Source organism: Dipodomys merriami, unplaced genomic scaffold (assembly GCF_024711535.1).
Source record: "Dipodomys merriami isolate MVZ:Mamm:240054 unplaced genomic scaffold, mDipMer1.0.p SCAF_156, whole genome shotgun sequence".
Lineage (NCBI taxonomy): Eukaryota > Metazoa > Chordata > Mammalia > Rodentia > Heteromyidae > Dipodomys > Dipodomys merriami.
In genome coordinates, this window is record NW_027202893.1 from 764,522 (window position 1) to 785,162 (window position 20,641).

The following is a 20,641-nucleotide window of genomic DNA, read 5'->3' on the forward strand; positions in this document are numbered from 1 at the left end:
GGGCCCACCTGGATAATCCAAGTTGATCATCTTATTTTAAGGTTAGCTGATTAGAGAACTTAATCTGAGAAATCCCTCACAACAGTACCCAGATTAGTACTGAAGAACCCAGAAGAAGGATTGTGGGAGGATTTAGAACTTTGCTTGTCAAGTGTATCTTTAGATGTGTAACTTATGCTGTTATTCTTTCTCCATTACTTGAAAAGGCTTGTTACTTTGTCATTCACTTACCTTCCTTAGAATTGAGTTACTCATAAAAGTGCATAAGTAAAAACTGACCACTAGTTTTTTACATTTTTTATAATAGTTGCATTAAGCAGAATGAGTTCATTGACAATACAAATCAATGTAGGTAACTATGAAGACACCGAAAAAAGTGAAGGTGCTGAAAACAGTGACAGAAGGCACTGGTGGCTCAGGCCTGTAATCCTGGCTACTCAGGAGGCTGAGATCTGAGCATCACGGTTCAAAGCCAGCCCAGCAGGAAAGTCCATGAGACTCTATCTCCAATTAACCACCAGAAAAACAGAAGTGGCACTGTGGCTCAAGTGGTAGAAATGCTAGCCTGAGCTGAAGAGCTAAGGGACAGTGCCCAGGCCGAGTTCAAGCCCCACGACAAACAAAGGAAAAAGGAAAAAAAAAGTGTATACCATGGAATGGAAACTAGTTCAGCCACTCTGCCAGGTGGTTGGTTTGGAGATTCTTCCAAAAACTAAATAGAGAATGTCCCCCTGACCCAGCCATGCCATTCTTGGACATCTACTCAGAAGGTTCCAAGTCAGGCTATTCTAAATAGACACTTGAACATGACCTGGTTCATTGCTGCACTACTCACAACAGCCAAATTATAGACACAGCCCAGATGCCCCACAACAGATGAGTAGATCCAAAAATGTAGTATAAACAATGGAATTTTACTTACCCATTAGAAAGAATAGGATGTCATTTGCAAGGAAATGGGTGGATCTAGAACAAATCATGTTAAGTGAATAAGCCAAGCTCAGAGAGAAATGTGCATGTTTTCTTTCTCATATGTGGAAGCCAGATGTAAAATATATACATGACTCCAGGCATTCACACATGGTCAGGCCAAAGGAGGATACCTAGTGGAGAAAGCCAAAGGTCTAACTCTTGAACATGTAAAATACTATTTATCAAAACAAATTCCAGGGAACTGAAACATGGGTTATTTACGTTGCTATTGGTACTTTGTGTGAGCTTTTTTAAAAAATTCTTGCGGGAGGAGGAAGTACAGAAAAGGAGGGAAGAAGAGTAAACAAATGCAATCATGGTATTCAGTATATACTGTGTGGTAAATGAACTATGGAACTTGTGGGCAGGCACAAAAGAGAGAAAATGGGAGAAAGCAAAAGGGGTGACATTGTACAAGAGAAATGTACACATTACCTAAATTATGAAATTATAACCCCATAAAAATTATATATTATAATTTTTTTAAATGTTGTATGCCAACCAGGCACAGGTGGCACACACCTATAATAGCTACTCCAAAGGCTGAGACCTAAGGATCGCAATTCAAAGCCAGCCAGGGCATGAAAGTCTATAAAACTCATCTCCACCAGAAAACTGGAAGTGACACTGTGGCTCAAAGTGGTAGAGCACTAGCCTTGAGCACAAAAGCTCAGGGACCATGCCCAGGCCCTGAGTTCAAGCCACAAGAATGACCCCCACCAAAAAAAATTGTATGCTAAAGATCACCCACCCAAAGTTATTTGCTATAAGCAAAGAAATAATCACATTTCATTATAAATACACACATTTTCACTAGGCAGTTAATTATTTTTCATCTGTACAAAATATCCCAATAGCCTGTGACCTTAAACAAGACTGTGACATCAAAAATGAAAATTAGTAAGTGGCTTAGTCATAAGGTTTATTTTATTACAACTGTTTTTAAAGTCAGTTATGATCTTGACAAATATTATGGGTAAATCTAAAGCACGTCTCTAATTTCCAAGGTACGAAAGACAATAAATATAGATTCCAATTCAGCCAAAAAACAAGACACTAAATCTAATTGAGATTAGGTAGTGGAACTTAGTTTCAGTATTTCAAATATAAGTCTTATATAAGCGTGAACCTTCAGCTGCTACAAGAACTCATACAATAGTTATTGCTTCATTGACAATTCGGCTAACAGTCCTTCGCTGACAACACATGAGGGTTGAGCACCGATGAGCCTCACTAGAGCCAAGTCTGCTGGTGATGGGGGCCAGTGGAGAAGTCTCCTGATGGCACTGGTCCTTCTGGTAGGAGGACTGGTGTGGGAACGGTGCTGAAAACACCCCGGGTGGAAAGGAAGCCCATTTCCCAACAACCCAACAAATGACCCTGTTTCTTGTAGAAGCGGGGCTGTCACTGTACCGCGGAGGCCTACTTGTGGCAGGTGGCTTTCCCAGCAATGTGGTCTGCTTCTTGAGGAACTCCTTCCATGCTGCTCAGTGTCTCCTAGGAGCAGTGAATTCGCCAATCCTTCATTACACCCAGAACACATTCTTCACTGCTTTCTGTCTTTGTATTAAAGTGAGTCTTGTGAAATTTTTGCCCAAACAATCATTATTTCTTCTTAGTCGTAACGGAGGTTAAATGTTCATCAACTAAAATTCTACAGAACTTCAGGCCAAGCTCCTTTGTCTTGGTTTAATTCTTGGGTAGAGCTGTAAAAAAAAGTTGAAACAATATTTACATACTCCACAAATCTGGGAGTATTAGAATATTTCAGGAGCTATGGGGAGGAGGGAAAGGAATGTGACAGGGAAGAAATTAAACAAAGAAAAACAAGAAAGGCATTCTATGATGACAAGCCACAGAGCTGCCCAAGTACACAGAGGCTCACAGTAGCTCTGTTCTCATCAGCTACTCTGTAAAGGCATTTGAAGGTCACACAGACCCGTCAGCTGTGACAAGACCACAGAACAGAGGTATGAAAACCTGACAGCTCTGACCGCTTGTTGAACTGCAAATCCAGCCTAAAGCACGCAGAGTGCTGACAATGGTCTGCGATATTCGTGCAATACACATGCCAGTATTGGGAACATTCACTGCCATGGAAGAAAGAGATGAGCTGATTACTTTGTGTGTGTGTGGGGGGGGGGGGGGGGGGTTGGATGTGTATGCACGTGGGCACACATACTGTACTAGGGCTTGAACTCAGGGCCTTGTACTCTTGGGTTAGTTTTTTCACTGAAGGCTGTAGCTCTATCATTTGAGCCATAGCTTCATTTCCAGTTTTGTTGCTGTTGTTGTTATTGTTATTGTTGTTTTTAATGATCTCTCAGGATCTCTCTGCCATGGCTGACTTCAAACCATGATCTTCAGATCTTAGCCTCCCAAGCAGCTAAAATTATCACATGTGAGCTACCAGCACCTAGTCATGCTCAAGGCAGGCCTTGAATTCTCAATACTCCCACCTCAGGCTCCAGAATACTAGCCTGTGCTGCCATACTGGCTTACAGCAACATTTTACTTATTCACAGTGAAGATAACATTATGCGATGGGACTTGAGACTATCGAGAACAAAACGCCACAGAAGCACAGGGAGTGTGCTGCCTTCAAATTCTGTGGTTTTGTGTTTTCTATAACAAGGGCTGAGAGGAGAAGGCTTACGAAGGCTATAAAGTCCTGTCCTGAAGCCCACAGTGAGTCAAACTGGTAATTCAACTGACTAAACAAAAAGCCCTCCCCCTTCCGTCTCCAGACAATTGGGAAAAAAAGGGCTATTTAAAGAGGTCAGGCTTCACCCAAACTGAAAAACTAACTGGTTGATCCATGTTGCATAAAGAATTCTTTTCCTTGTCTGAGAAAAAAGTACTAGCCAATACATTTTCTAGATTCATAGCCGAGCCTCTGTCTGAAAATTTGACATTGATGTACTTTGTTTTCTTTTTAACTTCAAAAGATACAAGAAAAAGTTATATAGAGGACAGTTGTAACTAGAAAAGAATTCCAAAGAACTAAGAATGTCTATTCTTTGCACTAAAATGAAAACATTCATTCTGCTAATATAGAAACCTTTGTGAATACAGTCTTTTACCAGCTGCTTCCATGCTTGGGAATAATTCTCCCCATTTCATTAACCATAGCACCTCTATGCCAGCAAATTAATATAAAGGGTTTTGTTGTACAACATGGGGCCACATTACAAATGATGGTGGTACTTGAAAACTGCCAGGGGCATTTGCTCCATGCACACATGAGTTAGCTCCATGAGGTGCATGTATTAGCTTGGCTCATCACTGTGTGTACCATGTTATAGTCACAATGTCCAAGTATTTATTAACCTAAAGAATGAAAAGATTCTGGTTCTAAGAGGTAGTACTTTTTCCAGGTAAGACACTATAAGATCTAAATGTGCTTACTGTTGATATTGATTAGAAAAGCAAGTGTTTCTCTGGTGCTAATGGGTGTCCCTTTGTGGTGGTTTGAATTTTTTTTAATAGGACACCACGGTTTTTTGTTTTGTTTTGGGTTTTATTTTTGGTGAGAATGGGTCTGAATTCACATTTGTTAAGCAGATGTTCTACAACCTGAGTCATGCACACAGCCCTTTTACTTTATTCTTTAGATAAGGTCTCAGTTTTTTGGCCCAGGGCTGGCCTTGGACAGTGATCCCCTAAGTATGCTTCCCAAATTACTAAGACCACAGATAAGTACCACGGTATCTGGCTTCTGCATTATAAGGTCTTGAGAACTTTTTCCCCAGGCTGGCCTCAAACCAAAATCCTCCTCATCTCAGCCTCTCAAGCATCTGGGATTACAGGATTATACCCGACTAGGTCTCTCATTCTTTAAGATCATATAAATGACTCTCTCTCTCTCTCTCTCTCTCTCTCTCTCTCTCTCTCTCTCTCTCTCTCTCTCTCTCTCTCTCTCTCTCTCTCCTTTTTCTTTTAAAGCAATACTGTTGTTTGAACAGCAGGTTCTGATTTCATTAAGGAGATGCTCCACCACTGAACTGTGCCTCCAGCCCCTTAGTATATATGTACCATGCTAAAGTGAGCACTGTGAGTGACTACTGTTGAAACTTCCAAATAACAATAAATATTGCTCTTAGGAAGGCAGTGGTCAAGGTGTCTGAAGTAATTTATGCTGCACACAAGACAGGCAATCATCGGGGAGGGAGTCAGAATCCAGACTGCAGATCTCAGCACTGGAGTCACTTAAAGAAACTCCCCAGTAGAGGAACAGGAATAGACAGGACCCTGCTGGTGACCCAGATGCCTAAGTAGATATTTCATGCAGGTAGGGACCATGTCTACCTGACACTTGATGGAAATACCTATAGTATCCACTACTGTTTGCTATTAGACTGTTGTACTAACTATCCTAAAGACAATTTCAGGAGGCAGGCTTCTCTGCCCTCTCACCTTCCTTCCACCTGTGCATCTCAAGGGATGTGGAATCCTGAGCTTGTGACCTACATGCCACACGCTGTCTATCACTGGCTTTCCTTTCCCCAAGACTTTCCTACTTCCTGAACAGATTTTGCCCTTTAAACTTTACTCAATTTTCCTTATCACTCTTCTCTTTTATACACTCAACACACACACACACACACACACACACACACACACACACACACACACACACACACACAGAGGAATGCATGCACACATGCATGCAGGTCCGCACGTACACACCTATACACTTAGAACCACACAATAAAATTCTGAATCTACAACAGAACTTAATGCAAAGTCTTAAAACATGCTACTCTCACTTTCTCTGGCAAACATATTAATATGCTCTTGCACACAAAACGTACCTTAAGTCTAAATATAAGACCATTAAAACTGTAAAGTTCCCTGGGCACTGGTGGCTCCTACCTATAATCTTAGGAACTCAGAAAGCTAAGATCTGAGAATTACAGTCTGAAGATGGCCCAGGCAGAAAAGATCCCAGAGACTGACCATCTCCACTTAAAGTGGAGGTATGACACAAATGGTAAAGTACCAGCTTTAAACAAAAAAGCTAAGAGAATAGCATTCAAGCCATGAGTTCAAGCCTGAGAACCATCAGAAAACAAAAGTTCTGAGTTTCTTTAGAATGGGCATTAAGGGCTGGGAAGGTGGTTCAGTGGTAGAGCACTTGCCTTGCATGCATGAGGCCCTGGGTTCCATTCCTCAGCACCACATAAGCAAAAAGAAAAAAAAGCCGGAAGTGGCACTGTGGCTCAAGTGGTAGAGCGCTGAAGAGCTGAGGGACAGAGCCCAGGCCCAGAGTTCAGGCCTCACGACCAGACCCCCCCCCCCAAAAAAAAAGAAAGGGCATTAAGCTACACTGTATTCACAGTATGCAGCAGCGTCTGCAAAGCGCTTCTCTGGAACACCAAGGACAGAATAAGCACTGGGGTCACTCACGCCCAGCAAGTTGCGAGGCACGTATCCCTCCTTGTCGTTGAGGCGAGCCCACCACCACTCAATCTCATCTTCATCTTCCCTGCGGACGATGGTCATGCAGTCTCCCTCTTTCAGAAGAAGCTCATCATCGTTCTGAGGCTCATAATCCCACAGTGCATAAATGACTCCTTTATTCATTATGCCCATCTTCTCCTGAACTCCTACAATCAGGACAGAAAGACACAGCTTGAGACATCCCACTTGGACATTAACATACGTAAGAACGTTTAGCTACATGAAACTAAGTGGGAAAACTCAATGACTCCATTTTCAGAGGAGGAGGGAAAGGCAAGCAGCATATATGTTACTCTAAAAGCAGTTCTAACAACTAGCACCTCATACCTATCTCTCAAAAGTGGCCTTATTCAGAGAACAGAAACTTTTGCCAGTCTAGGAACTTAAAAAAAAAATTAAAAGAACTTAATGTGTCTAGAATATTAACAGAGTAAATGATATGCTTGTCAACTTTCAGCATACTTCCAAGTATAATGACCGAGGAATTCTGAAAGTATCACTTCCTTTTTTACCTGACATTCAGAACAGACAGGAAAAGAAATAAGAAAATCCCACCTATTAAAATGTTCTCCATTGCAGGGCGCCAGTAGCTCAATGCCTATAGTCCTAGTTAGTCAGGAGGTTGAGACCTGGGGATTACAGTTTGAAGCCAGCCCAGGCAGGAAAATCCATAGACTCTCTTATCTCCAATTAACCACCAGAAAACTAGAAGTGGAACTGTGGCTCCAAGTGGTATAGCTTTGAGCAAAAAGAGTTCAGAGATAGCACCTAGGCCCTGAGTTCAAGCCCCACAACCAACTAAGAAAATGCAAAGGTCTCCATCAACGCCCAAATGGAGAAAGAAAGGAAATTCATATAAAATATGTGAGGATATAGAATATAGCATCTCTGACATAAAAGTCCATGTAGCCACTCTAAAAAATAATGAAAAGCAGAATCCTGAATGACTTTGAAAACCAAAAATTGGGGGAAGAAAAAAAATCTCAAAAAGCTTACTTTCCACACGAGAATTAACCAAGTTTTAAATTAACTTTTTTTGGGGGTCGGAGGGGTGCCAGAACTGAGATCCAGGGCACCTTCCTTTTGTACTTTGTACTTAAGACAGGTGCACTACTGCTGATTCACACCTATACTTCTGGCTTTTTGCTGGTTAACTCAAGAGCCTGACATTTTTTGCCTGAGCTGGCTTTGAATCACAATATGAAGATCTCAGATCTCAGCTTCCTAAGGATCTGGGATTAGACATGAGCCACCAGTGTCTAGTCCAAATTAACTTTGAAGCTGCACCTTTCTCCACATATACCTTCCAATCCTATAGGCAGAGGTCAATAACCAGAAACAACAGTCAACTTGCAGGTGATAGGAAGAAAGGAAAGGGAAAGGAAGGGAATTAGACAATAAGGTTTTCAACAATTCCAAGTTAACTTCCATGAAAAGATACATATTAGTCACCATTAAGGCTAAAACCTCACTGCGGGGGGGCTGGGGGGGCGGCGGTCTTTTGATTATCCAAAGATTTAAAATCAGCCTACTATGTCAATAGCAGTATTAGCATTTCGCAGCTGAAATAGCAACAGCCATTTCAAGACACACACAAAGATCTGTGACTAGGCTGTCCTACGTTTAGCACCTGGAACCAAGCAAAGCACAGAGATTTTTCCAAAAATTAACACACTTATTAAATCATATCACAGAAGAAGGAGGGGGGAGAGGTAAACAAATGCAGACATCAACACGCTGAGCCTTATGGGTTACGCACCATAGAGAAACTGAGAGCACTGAGTGTAGCCTTCCTCCATTTCCTCACACTTATCTGCAGCAGTCTGCATGTCACTGTAGGTCATAGCGAACACCGCCGCTCCAGATTCCACCAAAAACTTACACACCTGGACATTGTTACACGAGGCAGCACAGTGCAAAGGCGTCCTGTGAAGGAAACACAGCAAGAGTTAAAAATGCTCTCCAAAGTGATTGCCACATGTTTGGTAAGTTGTATATAAGGAAGTTTTTCCTTATATTTTAACTTCCTTGGGGGCATGTTGTTCTGGGGTTTTCTTCTTTCTCTTTCCTATTGCAAAGTATTATTCCTAGCTCAGGAAACAATAGCAATTTTTTATTTTTTATTGCATGGCTTCTAAGAGTAAAAGAACTGTATACAATCTAAGCTTCCAATATTAGGGAAACAAGGACAGTTCAATGTAATAAGGATTTGACTTATTTATAATGCCAAACCAAAAATTAGGCTACAGTATCACAAAATCACAAAATCTATTATTAACAACATTAAGAGCTTGAAGGCTCAAGGAACAAGTAGAGCATGTGTGAAATATGCACAAAGCCCTGGGTTCAATCCTACCACCAACGTCTGGAGATGGAGGGGATGGGAGTGTTAGAGCAGCTTAAAGCAAATACATTCCAATCTATCAATGGTGTTCACTTAAAAGATTATTGGAGGTGCAGATTTCTCTATTTTACACATTTTCCAGAATGGATACATGTTACTTCTATAATTACTTTTAAATGCAAGAAAGTGTCTCCAAGCATTATTTACAACAATGAAAAACTGGAATGATAAAAAGCTAATTCAAATTTACTTTTATGTCTTATATACAACTTATATGAATCTGAAATAATTATTTGTACATAGAAAGGGAAAACAAGCTATAAAAAACTAAATACTAATACAACTTTTAAAGTTTTTTACTAGTCCACAAAAAGAACTTTCAGCTGTCACCCCTTATCCAGTTTTGCTTTCTAGTTTCAGTTACATGAAGTTAATCAAGATCTAATACTACTAAAAGGAAAATTCTAAAAATAAACCGAAAGTTTTCAATTGAGCCCGGTTCTCAGAAGTGCGGTGAAATCCTGCACCACCAGCCCTGGGACGTGACCACGCCTTGTCCAGTGCGTCCACAGTCAAGCCACCTGTGCTTCGGCACCAAGTAGCCAACTCCATACCCAAGTCACTTTCACTGTATTCCAGTCCCTGTGTCCAAGAAACCTCCATTTTACTCAATCGCATCAAGGGACAAGAGCAGGGGTGCTTTATTACAGTATATTATGTGACTATTTACTTTGTTAAATCACAGGTATGTATGCACAGATTCAAAACACTAGTGCATGTACAGGGCTCAGTGCTACCCTCAGTTTCAAGCATTCCCAGAGGGTCTTGGAATATAGCCCCATATTATAAAGTTTAACTACTGTACTATAATTTAAAGCTTAAATCTTCCTTCTTTTTTAAAAACAAAATGCAAAATTTACTATCCAGTGTATTGTAGTTATTGGGAATAACAGTACCTCATCAGGACCATTATTATTATCATTATCGTTATCGTTATTATTGTTATATGCCAAGTAACATTTTGTTATCCTTCAACAATTATCAGTGTTTTACTAACATACGAGGTGCCACAAAATGTCCCATGAAAAATGGATTCAATGGTCAAATATATTGGTGGAATATTATAAAATTATAATGCCTTCTTAGAAACATGAAATTCATATCAGTATATTAAACACTCAAAAGTTTCAAGGATTTAGACCATGCTTAAATCAGCATTTCTCAAATTTAAGCATGCTTATTTATATATTACTTGGTAACACTTATCTTTACTATAACTTAATTATTAAACTTTTTTTAAAAGTCCATCTACTACTTCCAGAAATGGACAGAAATGACTGCCCTATGAGACATGCTAACTCCTCAAAAACACATAGCATGTCTGTCTACTAACAACAAGAATGGGAGGGTATACACTCACATACTTCATCTTCTGCAACACTGCTCATACAGCACACTCTCACAACTGAAGCTAATCTATGTTAAAGGAGACTTACCATCCATCACTATCTGCAGCATTCACATTCACACCAAACTGTACCAGGAACTTCACGATTTCTGTGTGGCCTGCGCACACAGCATTGTGTAGGGCTGTGATGCCTTCATCATTGGGCAGACTTGGGTCATCAACCTGTAGCATCAACCAGAAGGGTAAGTAAGCTTCACTCCAAGTATTGTCACCTAGTTCCTTGGGGTTAAGATAACAGTAAGAGACTTTGGGGCAGTTTTAAAAATCATAACTAAAACTTATAGAACTAAGAAAACTTTATTAAGAGAAGTTCTAAAAATAGAGCAGAGAAAAGCCAAATTGAAGTAGTTGTTCACTATAAAAATATTTTTAATTAAAAAAATAAATTACATCCTTATAGTGATTTTTATTTATCCTCTGAACTTGGCATCATAAATAAGTCACATTTGCTATGGAAAGGAAAAACAAAGATCACATAAAAATGTTTTAAACGGTAGGCTTCTGAAAAGTAAGTACCATATCAGTAATTCAATACTGTACAAGAAAAATCCATATATGAGCAATGTTTATAGCAGAGAATGTTGTCCCAAAGAAAGAAAAGCACTTTAAGGTTCTAAGTGAAAACTGAACTTCTATGTATCCGTATTTCTATTACATTTTTAAAATAGCACAGCCTATTTTAGAGCATAATTAAAAGTTCCTCTCCACATCCCAAAAAAAGAAATTTAAAAACAGAATTTCTCTATGGTTTAAGTTTTTAAAGGGTCTATTCTGACCCTTAAAAAAATGAAACACAAAATCCTATTTATAGCCATACCTCATAAATAATTCTCTGTACTAGGTCAAATTCCCCCTCCAAAGATGAATCGAGGAGTAGAGCAAGAGGGTTGAATTTCACTCTCATCCCGTGGGCTATGCGCTCAGAGCCGGCTTTACGTAAGTTTGTCCTTTTACCCTGCAATGGAAATGCACAAAAAAATTAAGCCAAAGAAAACAACAAAGAATGAACCAATGCAACAGCGATACTCACAAGACACTATGTTAGAAATGAACTTTACAACTTGGGGGAGGGGAGTCAGGAAGAGGGAAAGTAGGAGAACACGAGGAAGGAGGTAACACTGTTCAACAAGAACCGTACTCATTACCTTATTTAATGTAACTGTAACTCTTATCACCTTTACAATAAAATAAAGTTAAAATTTTTAAAAAGGGCAGAAAAAAGATTATAAAAATATTCAAAAGAAAATAACAAAAAGCTAAAGTAGTGAAAGGAACTTTAGAAAAAGAGAAAGCTTACATATTATAGTACACTGCTTAATAAATTTTCATGAAGTAACTATCCACATAGCCAAGTGGGAGGAGCTTAGCCTTACAAAGCCTGATGGAAGTCCCGGTGAGGACATGAGAATACAAATGGAGCTCAGTATAATCTGAAGTGACAACTAGTCTGGCTATCCATCAAGCAGCACAATCAGCCAATAGTGGTCTTTAAATCGCCCATCTGAATACAGTACAGCAAGCCTCACACTCAAGCTGGGTAACAGCCAAGCTCAGGACTATAATACCTAAGATATACAAATGACCGTTCACTTACTCTTCACAAAAACCCCACTGTCCTTTATTTTACACAAAAGAAAACCAAGGCACACAGCTGGTAAGCAGCAGAGCTGGATTGTAAATGCAGGTAAAGCTGGCTTCCTCGAAGCCCTGCTCAACCCATTTCATACCTCAGTGCTTCCTCTGGCAAATGCAGGCCATTAAGCTAAATAATAAAGTTATTACTTATTACTAGGTATACACAGGAGGATTCCTACCCATCTTAGTATGTTTTTTCAGGCTGAAAAAAAAAAGACATTAAAGACTAGCTCTAATATCTATTAAACACATTCAACAAAATAGAAACACTTTCTAAAGTATGATATATATACTTAATATGCATATGATACATACATGATACTGTGTTTTTATTATATGCTTTTATTTCAAATTGGAAAGCCACAGGTGAATGAAGAACACAAAGTGACGAGCAACACCTCGCAACTGCACCTACAACCCTCAGGCTGGGAATGCTGCTAACAGCTGTCATAAGTGACCAACTTTGGGGGAGAGGACAAGACAGTGCTTCACACAAGAAGGAAAAACAGTAAATCACTTTCCTAGGAAGAAAGACACAGTATCTTCCAAACAAAGTATGATCCTTTGACAAATTCCAGTTTCTTTTCTCCTTCCGTGAAAGTAAAATTTATTTTGACATAACAACAAAAAAAGAGGAGAAACAACAAATAGTCATGGTGAGGGGTGGTCTTGGTCAGTATGGTTTAAACTCTTCTCACATTTAAGACTAATATGAGGAGAATCAAGCCTTAGGACTTAAAAGACAAAATGGTTTAAAAAAATGATAACTTCTATTTTAAAACTTTTTCTTCTCATTTCAAATGTTTTCTGTTTTGTAAGAGTTTTAAATAAATGTCTACTGTAACCAATAGAGTAACTTTGGATAGCCAGAAGATATATTAAGGGATCCAACATATAAAGTATAATTTTTAAACAATCATTTAAAAATGCTATTTTGCTTTTAACACATTTTAAATTCATGACTCAACTATATATGTGAGTATGTATTATGTACCTATCTATCTATGTCTGTAGCTAGATATTCTATGCTTAAAGAATCCAAATGACTTCTAATCAAAATATAGAAAAGCAGACTTTACTCAGACATTATGGAGTTACCTAGTTCTCACCTATTTCAAAGTGACTCGACAAATTTCTAGATAAAAGCCTAGTTCTTAGAAGCAGTAGAGAAGGCACCCCAAAGCCCAAAAAACATATAGTTTTTAAATAACAACGTTAGAGTACAAAGGAACTTAGGGATCATGCATTTGCTAAAGTTCTGAGCTCTATAGGGGAAGGAAGACCTAGAGATGCCCACCACCTTCTGCCCAGTTACCTCCCTGCTACCTTTTCACCCAACTCTTCCAATTTTATACTATTGTAAGATTTCACCTAATACTTCATTAAAAACAAATTTCATTGATAACAAAAAGAAATGTTTGAGAATGGGACACTGCCTAGAAGAGATTTATGCTATCTGCCAGGCTTTACAGGGCTAAGCTAGGAATCAAGTTCCAATCCGGGTCTTTTCATTCCAGTGTTGCTGCCCTAATGTGGATCAGCTAGATGGAGAGGGAAACAGCAAATGAAGCATTTATAGAGATAAGAACAGTAATTGTTTCAGGTTCTTTTTAAAATACAGAAAGTCTTTATACTGAATATACTACATTTTACGGCATCTATTAAAAGCCACTCTGTGCAAGGGAAAGACTTGGAAAAAAATTATATTAAGTGAAGTAAGCCAGGTGCAAAGAAACATAGGTCCCATGGTTTCCCTTATTTGCAATAACTAGTATATGTCTGAGACAAGCAGAAAGGGTCAGATAAGTTGATGTTAGGTGAAATGAACCCCAAGATAAGGATTAAAATGTTTTTTTTTCTTACTGTTTTCTTTGTTGCTTTGTATGTTCCCTCCCCCACGGTATAACCCCTGTTTTCACTGTATTTGATGTAGCTATAATTTGTGGAGGGGAAGGTAAACCCATTTGCAACCGTGAGATGTATAAGACGTTATGTTGAAAAATGAACTTTACAACTTTGGCGCAGTGGGGGGGGGGGAGGGTGGGAAGGGGATGGGAAGGGATGGGAAGGGGAAACAAAGGAGAAGCAACAATGCGTGATAAGAAATGTACTCATTACCTTGCCCATGTAATTGTAACCCCTCTGTATGGCATTTTCACAATAAAAAATAAAATAAAAAATAAAAAGGCAAGCTGGAGAAGACTATGACCATCTAGTAGGGCATGACAAAGTAACACCTTCCCTAAATGGCCATGAGGCATGACGTTACTTACAGGAGGTAGAGAGACCTGTCCAGTGATCTCAGGTGGGCGCATGCGCACTGAGTCTTCTTCAGGCACTTCAGGCTCCCCGGATGGGTAAGGTGGGGGTGGGTAAGGAGGGTACTCTTCCAGGTACACTTCAAGCAGATGAGGAGCCTCTGGGTTTGCTTCTTCTGCATTATTCTGCAGATTTGAACTGATCTCTGGGACTCCTTCAGGCACATAATCAAGGCCTGGAGAAGGAGCTGGCATGTCACTGTTCTCTGTACTGGTACTTCCCACCTCCTCTGGGGGCAATGACTCAGCAGCCAGGGAGACATCCTCCTTTTCTGGCTCTCCATGTAAATAGGGATTCACGATATCGACCGGGCTTTCTGGGCTGACAGTTACTGAGGTGGATGACTTAGACGGAACCGAGATGGTCTCCATGGCAGCGATGGTTGTCCGCTGGTACAAAAGTTTCTGAATATTTGGTCCATTGGGACCCTCTGGCTCTGTAATAGAGCTACGCTTCTTTAGAGGCCTTGGTGCATTAGATAGTTTCTTTCGTAGGGCTTCCAAATCAGCATCACTCTGGTTTCGATAAGGATTAGATAAGAAAGGCAGCAATTTGGTTGGGCTGAGTGGTCGAGGAATTCTTTCGTTTTCATGGTTCTCGTGGACTGAAGAAACAGGCTCTGTTTCAGGTTCTGGACTGCCAGGCTTGCCCTGGCTGTTGGAATAAATGTTCTCTGGGTGCTGCTGTGGATTTTGGACAGCTGCAATCACAGGCTTACCATACACTAGTCAGGAAAAGGAAGAGAAAAAGCTCTCATTAGCACTAAACAAAACTAGACAGGAACAGGAACAGTTAACAACTAAAGTCCCTCTTAATTTCAGTCACCACACAACTGCCCCTCAAGCAGAACTGACTTCTTAAAATAACAAAAGACAAAGCAAAGATGAAATCTTTGCATATTAAGCATATTATAGAATCAAAATCCCCTCTGATTTTAAAGGGCACCATTATTTTATGAAACAGTAAGAAAATCTGGCCAACTATATATAAGCAATCACTGACTGTGCTATCCTAATTTAAAATGACAACATGAAAAAGGCTTAGAACCAATAAAAATTTTAATCCATTACAGGCTCAGACCAAATACAAATAGGCACCATCTCAACTTTATACTGTTCAAAGTGAATCACTGAGAAATTATGTTTGGCTTACAAATTAAGAACCACTGTCTTTACCAAAGACATTCCTCTTTAACATTCAATTCTATCAAAATCATCTAGTTCCAAATTATTAGTGATGTTTTCACCGAAGATTCATGATAGAACATGAAGTGGCACTACAATGATTCTTAGATAAGCTAGTTACGGTTTCCTATGTAGCATTGTGTCCTCATTAGAATAGCTTAAAAATATAGCTGTATCGCTTCTGAAAGTACAAGACACAGAGCACTACTGCCCCGGCCCCATTCTCTGAGCACCAACAGTGCCTGGGCACGGGAGCAGAGCAGGTTCGGCCACCCCACCCCACCCCCACCGTGTCAGAACTGCCCCTGCACAGTGCAGTACAGTTTCGGCTCTCAGCCATCGCATCAGCCAGCCAAATAGAGAGCAGTTATTTTGCTGTCTGCTGGCAGCTCTGGGGAAGGACTTCAGCATGCCATCTATTTAGGTAGAGGAGACCAAGAACGTTACCGCTCGCAAAGTGTGGGCCTCTGCTCTGCGTCTTGGTCAATGCACTCTGCACGGCCTGCTGGAAATTCTTTCCTGGAGCCTGATGCTGTGTATACATAGAGTATATGGAACTTGCTGCCACGGTCTGTGGTTTTCGGAAGGCTGGAAGGAGGGCGTCTTTAGAAGGCTGAGGAGTAAAGGGCCGGACTGCAGCAGCAGGTGGACTCTCCTGCTTAGACCCTGGAGAAAGGGTTTGGTCCTGACCTGCAGGTGTGCTGGGAGACAGTAGCACCCTCGGCTGCTGCCCTGCAGCTGGCTTGGGTTTATTTCCCATGGATGTAAGCACTGTTGGCAACTGCTGAGGATTTCCATCGAGCTTAATGTCTAAAGGTGGCTGATTCATTTGTCCAAAATAAGGCAAATTAATCTGTTTTGGTTTTGTAGGAACAGGAGGTGGTACTTTAGCCACATTTTTATTTGCAGCCTATAAAACACACAGACACACAAGGGGAGAGTGGGGGTAAGTTAAAACACTGTATAACTGAGTATATAGGACATCTCAGACAACTTAATTGACAAATATAAGTGTACCATACAAGCATATTAACTCTTTAAAGATATAACAAGTTAAATCCTTTAAAAAGCCTCAAATCTCTGTATTTAAACATATTTCTTAGGAGAACTCAGTGATGTAAGATCCTTCTCCCCCTACATGACTTCCTTCTTGTTCCTGCCCACTTAAAAACTTCTAATAGCTGTCTTTCAAATTCTCAGGTAGCACCAAGAAATAAAGGCCATTCTTGTTCACTAGAACCTCATGCAATCTAGCCAGGTGTTGCTGTGCATGCCTGTAACCCCAGCATCTGGGAGGCCTTACACAGAAGAATCATGAATTAGAGGCCAACCTGAATGACAAAGAGACCCTGTCTCAAAAATAAATAAATAAACTCGGGAAATATTTCTCTACTTCTATTCATCCCTACTTTAACCCCATTACACTAAAATAAATCGCTGTTAACAATTAGAAAGAAGAAACCCACAAGCCAGGTACCGGTGGCTCAGGCCTATAACCTTAGCTACTCAGGACACTGAGCTCCAGAGGATCACAGTTTGAGGTCAGCCCAAACAAAAGACTTCACTAGACACTATCTCCAAATTAGCCAACAAAACACAGGGATGGAGGTGTGGTTCAAGTGGTACAGCAGCGTAGTAAGTATAAGGCCCTGAGTTCAAATTCCAGTACCATCAAACCACACACACACACACACACACACACACACACACACACACACACACACACACACACACACACACACACACACACACACACACACACACACACACACACACACACACACACACAAAGAAAATTTAAAATTCACCTCACTTGTCACGTTCACCCTAACCTGCTTATCCAAAGTTTAGATCCTGATGGTTAAATAACAATGATTTGTTATGAAGTTGTTTGACCTAACTTCAGCTCCAAATTTCAAATGATTCTCATAAAGCACACTTTGTTCTTCAATGTGCTTACATTCTTATAAAAATTATGACATATGAGTAAGAAGCAAAAACATCATTCATTCTCCAATACAGTGCAAAAGCAAATATATTCAGGCAAAAAATGTGAAAGTAACAGAATGCTATTACATTTTTCTTTTTTTTTTTTTTTTTTTGGGGGGGGGGGTCCGGTGGGGCCTGAACTCTGGGCCTGGGCGCTGTCCCTCAGCTCTTCAGCTCAAGGCGAGCACTCTACCACTTGAGCCATAGTGCCACTTCCAGCTTTTTTCTTTTTGCTTATGTGGTGCTGAGGAATCGAATCCAGGGCCTCAGGCATGCAAGGCAAGCGCTCTACCACTGAGCCGCCTTCCCAGCCCTGCTATTACATTTTCTAATGTTCCAGATACACTTTATTTCATTTGGTCTCTTTCACCAATTTTATTTCTTCTAAAACATATGCTGCAGAACTACCACTGCATTTTAACAACTGGAATACTCCTAAGTACCTGCGCATCCCGCAAGATATCCTCACTGCTCTGGTTCTTCCGCAGTGTACCAAAGGAGGAGGGGGCAGCACACTGGTCCACAGTGTCGAACATTGAAAAGGGACGCACTTTCTTCTCTTTCTCCCTCAGTGGAACCTCCCCATCATCCACTGAAGATAGAAAACACACTTTGATATTCAAACCATTTGGACTGAAATTACTTATTCGTTCCTGAGTTTCTCTCTCCTCAATCTCTATTGAAATTCTGTACTCATCAACTCCCCTTCTATTTTGAGCTAAACTGAGAAAAGGATAACCCAAATGCTACAATGCTAGCCCCTTACTTCCTCAGCTAAATGAAGGAGTCATGGACATAAACTATGGTTTATAAACTGTCCCTGACTTTATGACATCAGAATATAAACTATGTAGAAAACAATATCTAATACCTTTTCAATGGCAAAAACAGTAACTATCTGGATGGTGCAGATGAACCTCACCTTGGTCCAGGGCATTCCCAGCACTCTGAGGTACAAGGGCAGCTTGGCTTGGGAAAAGATCTGCATTTGAAGGGCTCCAATCAGGACCACCTGGATGGATTTTAGAGCCTAGAATGCAGAAAAACAGCTACAAATGACAGAATTCTAAAAGCACTTTTACTTATTCTTTCTGTTCAGACTTTGCACCTCTAAAATCAGCTTTAAATTCCAGACTCAATTACCTATTAAAATTTATTTTAAAAAGACTTTTTTTTTCTAATTCCAGGTTTTTCCCACATTTCTCAATGTAACATTAGTTACAGCAGACAAAGAGTCTGAAGCAGCAAAGACCCACGCTAGGCATGCCTGTCTAGCAAGCTCAAGGACCTGAGTTCAAATTCCAGTACGGAAAAAAAAAGCCCAATGTCATTATTCTTTATTTTCTTCATTGTGGAAGAAATAGTGATCACCTAGAAAATAATTTATAAGCCCTGCAGACATACCTTACACACAATACCTTAAGTGACATGTATACAACACAAAGACAAAGAGAAGACTTTTAACCCAAGGCCTTTCACAAATCAGTGTGTTCAGGACTTTTACACATTGATATTTAAATTTCAAATGCCAGCCTTCTTTTAAACTTGGTCTTACAAAAACAAAACTGTAACTCTCTAAAATAAAATTCAACGTAGGTGGCACTACTGATTCACAGCACTTACCATGGCAAAATAACAAAATACAATGAGCTATTTTTTGCATGTTAATAACAGGTTGAAGAAAAAAAAATAACACTGGCTACTACCTTTTCCTTCTGGAGTTCTGAACAGGGTAAAGAATGTTTATGGCTTTTGCCTCCCACAACTCCCCCTTCATTTTTTTTCTTTCTGTTACAAAGTCCTGGCCTGCACCCTAGGACTACATAGAATGTAAAGATTACTAATGCCAGGACCCTGTTACGTTCACTTTTCAACGCTCAAATTGTTTACTTTTATTCTAAAAATCATCAGTACGTAAATTTCCATGCAAAAACAAATGAATATGTAACATTATTCATTTAGAAAATGGATTTAGCACTTAACTTTCTTTAAGATAACACTATTTATATATATACATATATGTATATGTATATATGATCTTTGTACAAAAAAAAGAAATGTTCTCAAGTTATTGACAAGAGATAGAAATTTTCTTTGAAAAGAAGGAACTTGTTTTGTTGTCTTGTTCTGCTGACATAGTCTCTATGTACCCCAGGGGAGCTTTGAACTTGAAATCCTTCTGCCTCTGCTTCCAAAGTGCTGAGATTACAAGTGTGCACCCACCATGCCTGGTAGAAAGGAACTCCTAAAAATAACTTTCAGATTTTATCTTATTTCATTTTCTAAGTGGAATTTTTTTACTCAGGGAAAATGTAAGAAAAAAAAAACAAGAACAAAAAAAAAAAAAAACCTTTTAACTCAGGCATGGGAAAAATAAGTGTATCTAGGAAAACAAACTGTGTAAAGACTTTGTTTTTACCTTTACTTTGCAAAGCAGCCCCAGACCTCATATTGGGTAGTGTCTGTATCTTCATTGGGCCCTCTGAAGCCTGTAAGACCAAGGAGCCATCAGGCAGGGCTGGTTTCACCAGTAGTTCGGGCCTTGAGGGCATCCGTGGCATGGTAGATGACTGGATATAGGGACCCACAGCAGCCACGCGACTCGGGGCTGACATCACTTGCTGGGGAAGATTTCCATCAGATGAAACCTCAGGCAAGAAGACAGGTCTTTTTGTATTACAAGCTGTACTGGATGATCACACTCAGAAAAGCCTGTGACATTTTCATAATGATTGCTTTCAGAATCTAACCATAGATACCTACTCAAAACATCCCTTTACAAAAACACTCCACAATGTGCTCTCTCACCCATCCTTAATAAAAGTATAAGCAGGACTACGTAAGTAAAACTTTTTAAAAAGTAAAAAAGCAGTGAGTTATCTTCCAAAGATCTAAGACTACTCTTTTTTTTTGTTGTTTTTTTGGAGGACACGCTTACAGGAGAATTCTCTCCATTAGCTGCTTAAGAAAATCTGAACTCATTGGGCAGGTCATCCTTCTCTCCCCTTCTCCCCTCCCTCAACCTGCTCCCTCCTCCCTGGCTCACTGCCCTCCCCCAAACCAGGTTCAGGAAGCCCACTCACTGGGAGATTCTCCCTCTGCTGTAGTGCTGCCTTCTTCTTCCACAGCCGGTCCCTCAGCTCATTAACACGCTTATCCATGATGGCCACTTCTGAATTGCGCTTATTCAAACACTCCCTCTGTTGTTGCAGCTTGGCATTCTGCTCTTGATTCAATTTGTTTCTTAGCTGAATAAAATAGGAAGGA

General features: G+C 40.0%; 1 protein-coding gene across 2 annotated transcripts in view; it reads right to left on the reverse strand.

Moving 5' to 3' along the window:
• Positions 1-1,862: 1,862 nt before the first annotated feature.
• LOC138827446 (apoptosis-stimulating of p53 protein 2-like) overlaps positions 1,863-20,641 on the reverse strand; it is a 52,595-nt gene continuing 33,816 nt past the window's right edge. The window contains exons 8-18 of one of the 2 annotated variants that reach the window (XM_070022949.1): positions 20,458-20,622; positions 19,794-20,022; positions 18,297-18,404; positions 17,818-17,966; positions 15,833-16,295; positions 14,156-14,925; positions 11,065-11,202; positions 10,276-10,409; positions 8,195-8,361; positions 6,382-6,581; positions 1,863-2,678 (exon numbers count right to left, since the gene is read on the reverse strand). In XM_070022949.1, the coding sequence (XP_069879050.1) occupies positions 2,637-2,678; positions 6,382-6,581; positions 8,195-8,361; positions 10,276-10,409; positions 11,065-11,202; positions 14,156-14,925; positions 15,833-16,295; positions 17,818-17,966; positions 18,297-18,404; positions 19,794-20,022; positions 20,458-20,622 (2,565 nt within the window). In that variant the 3' untranslated portion in view covers positions 1,863-2,636. The remainder of the gene's footprint in view (positions 2,679-6,381; positions 6,582-8,194; positions 8,362-10,275; positions 10,410-11,064; positions 11,203-14,155; positions 14,926-15,832; positions 16,296-17,817; positions 17,967-18,296; positions 18,405-19,793; positions 20,023-20,457; positions 20,623-20,641) is intronic. The other variant, XM_070022950.1, reaches the window with a different exon arrangement.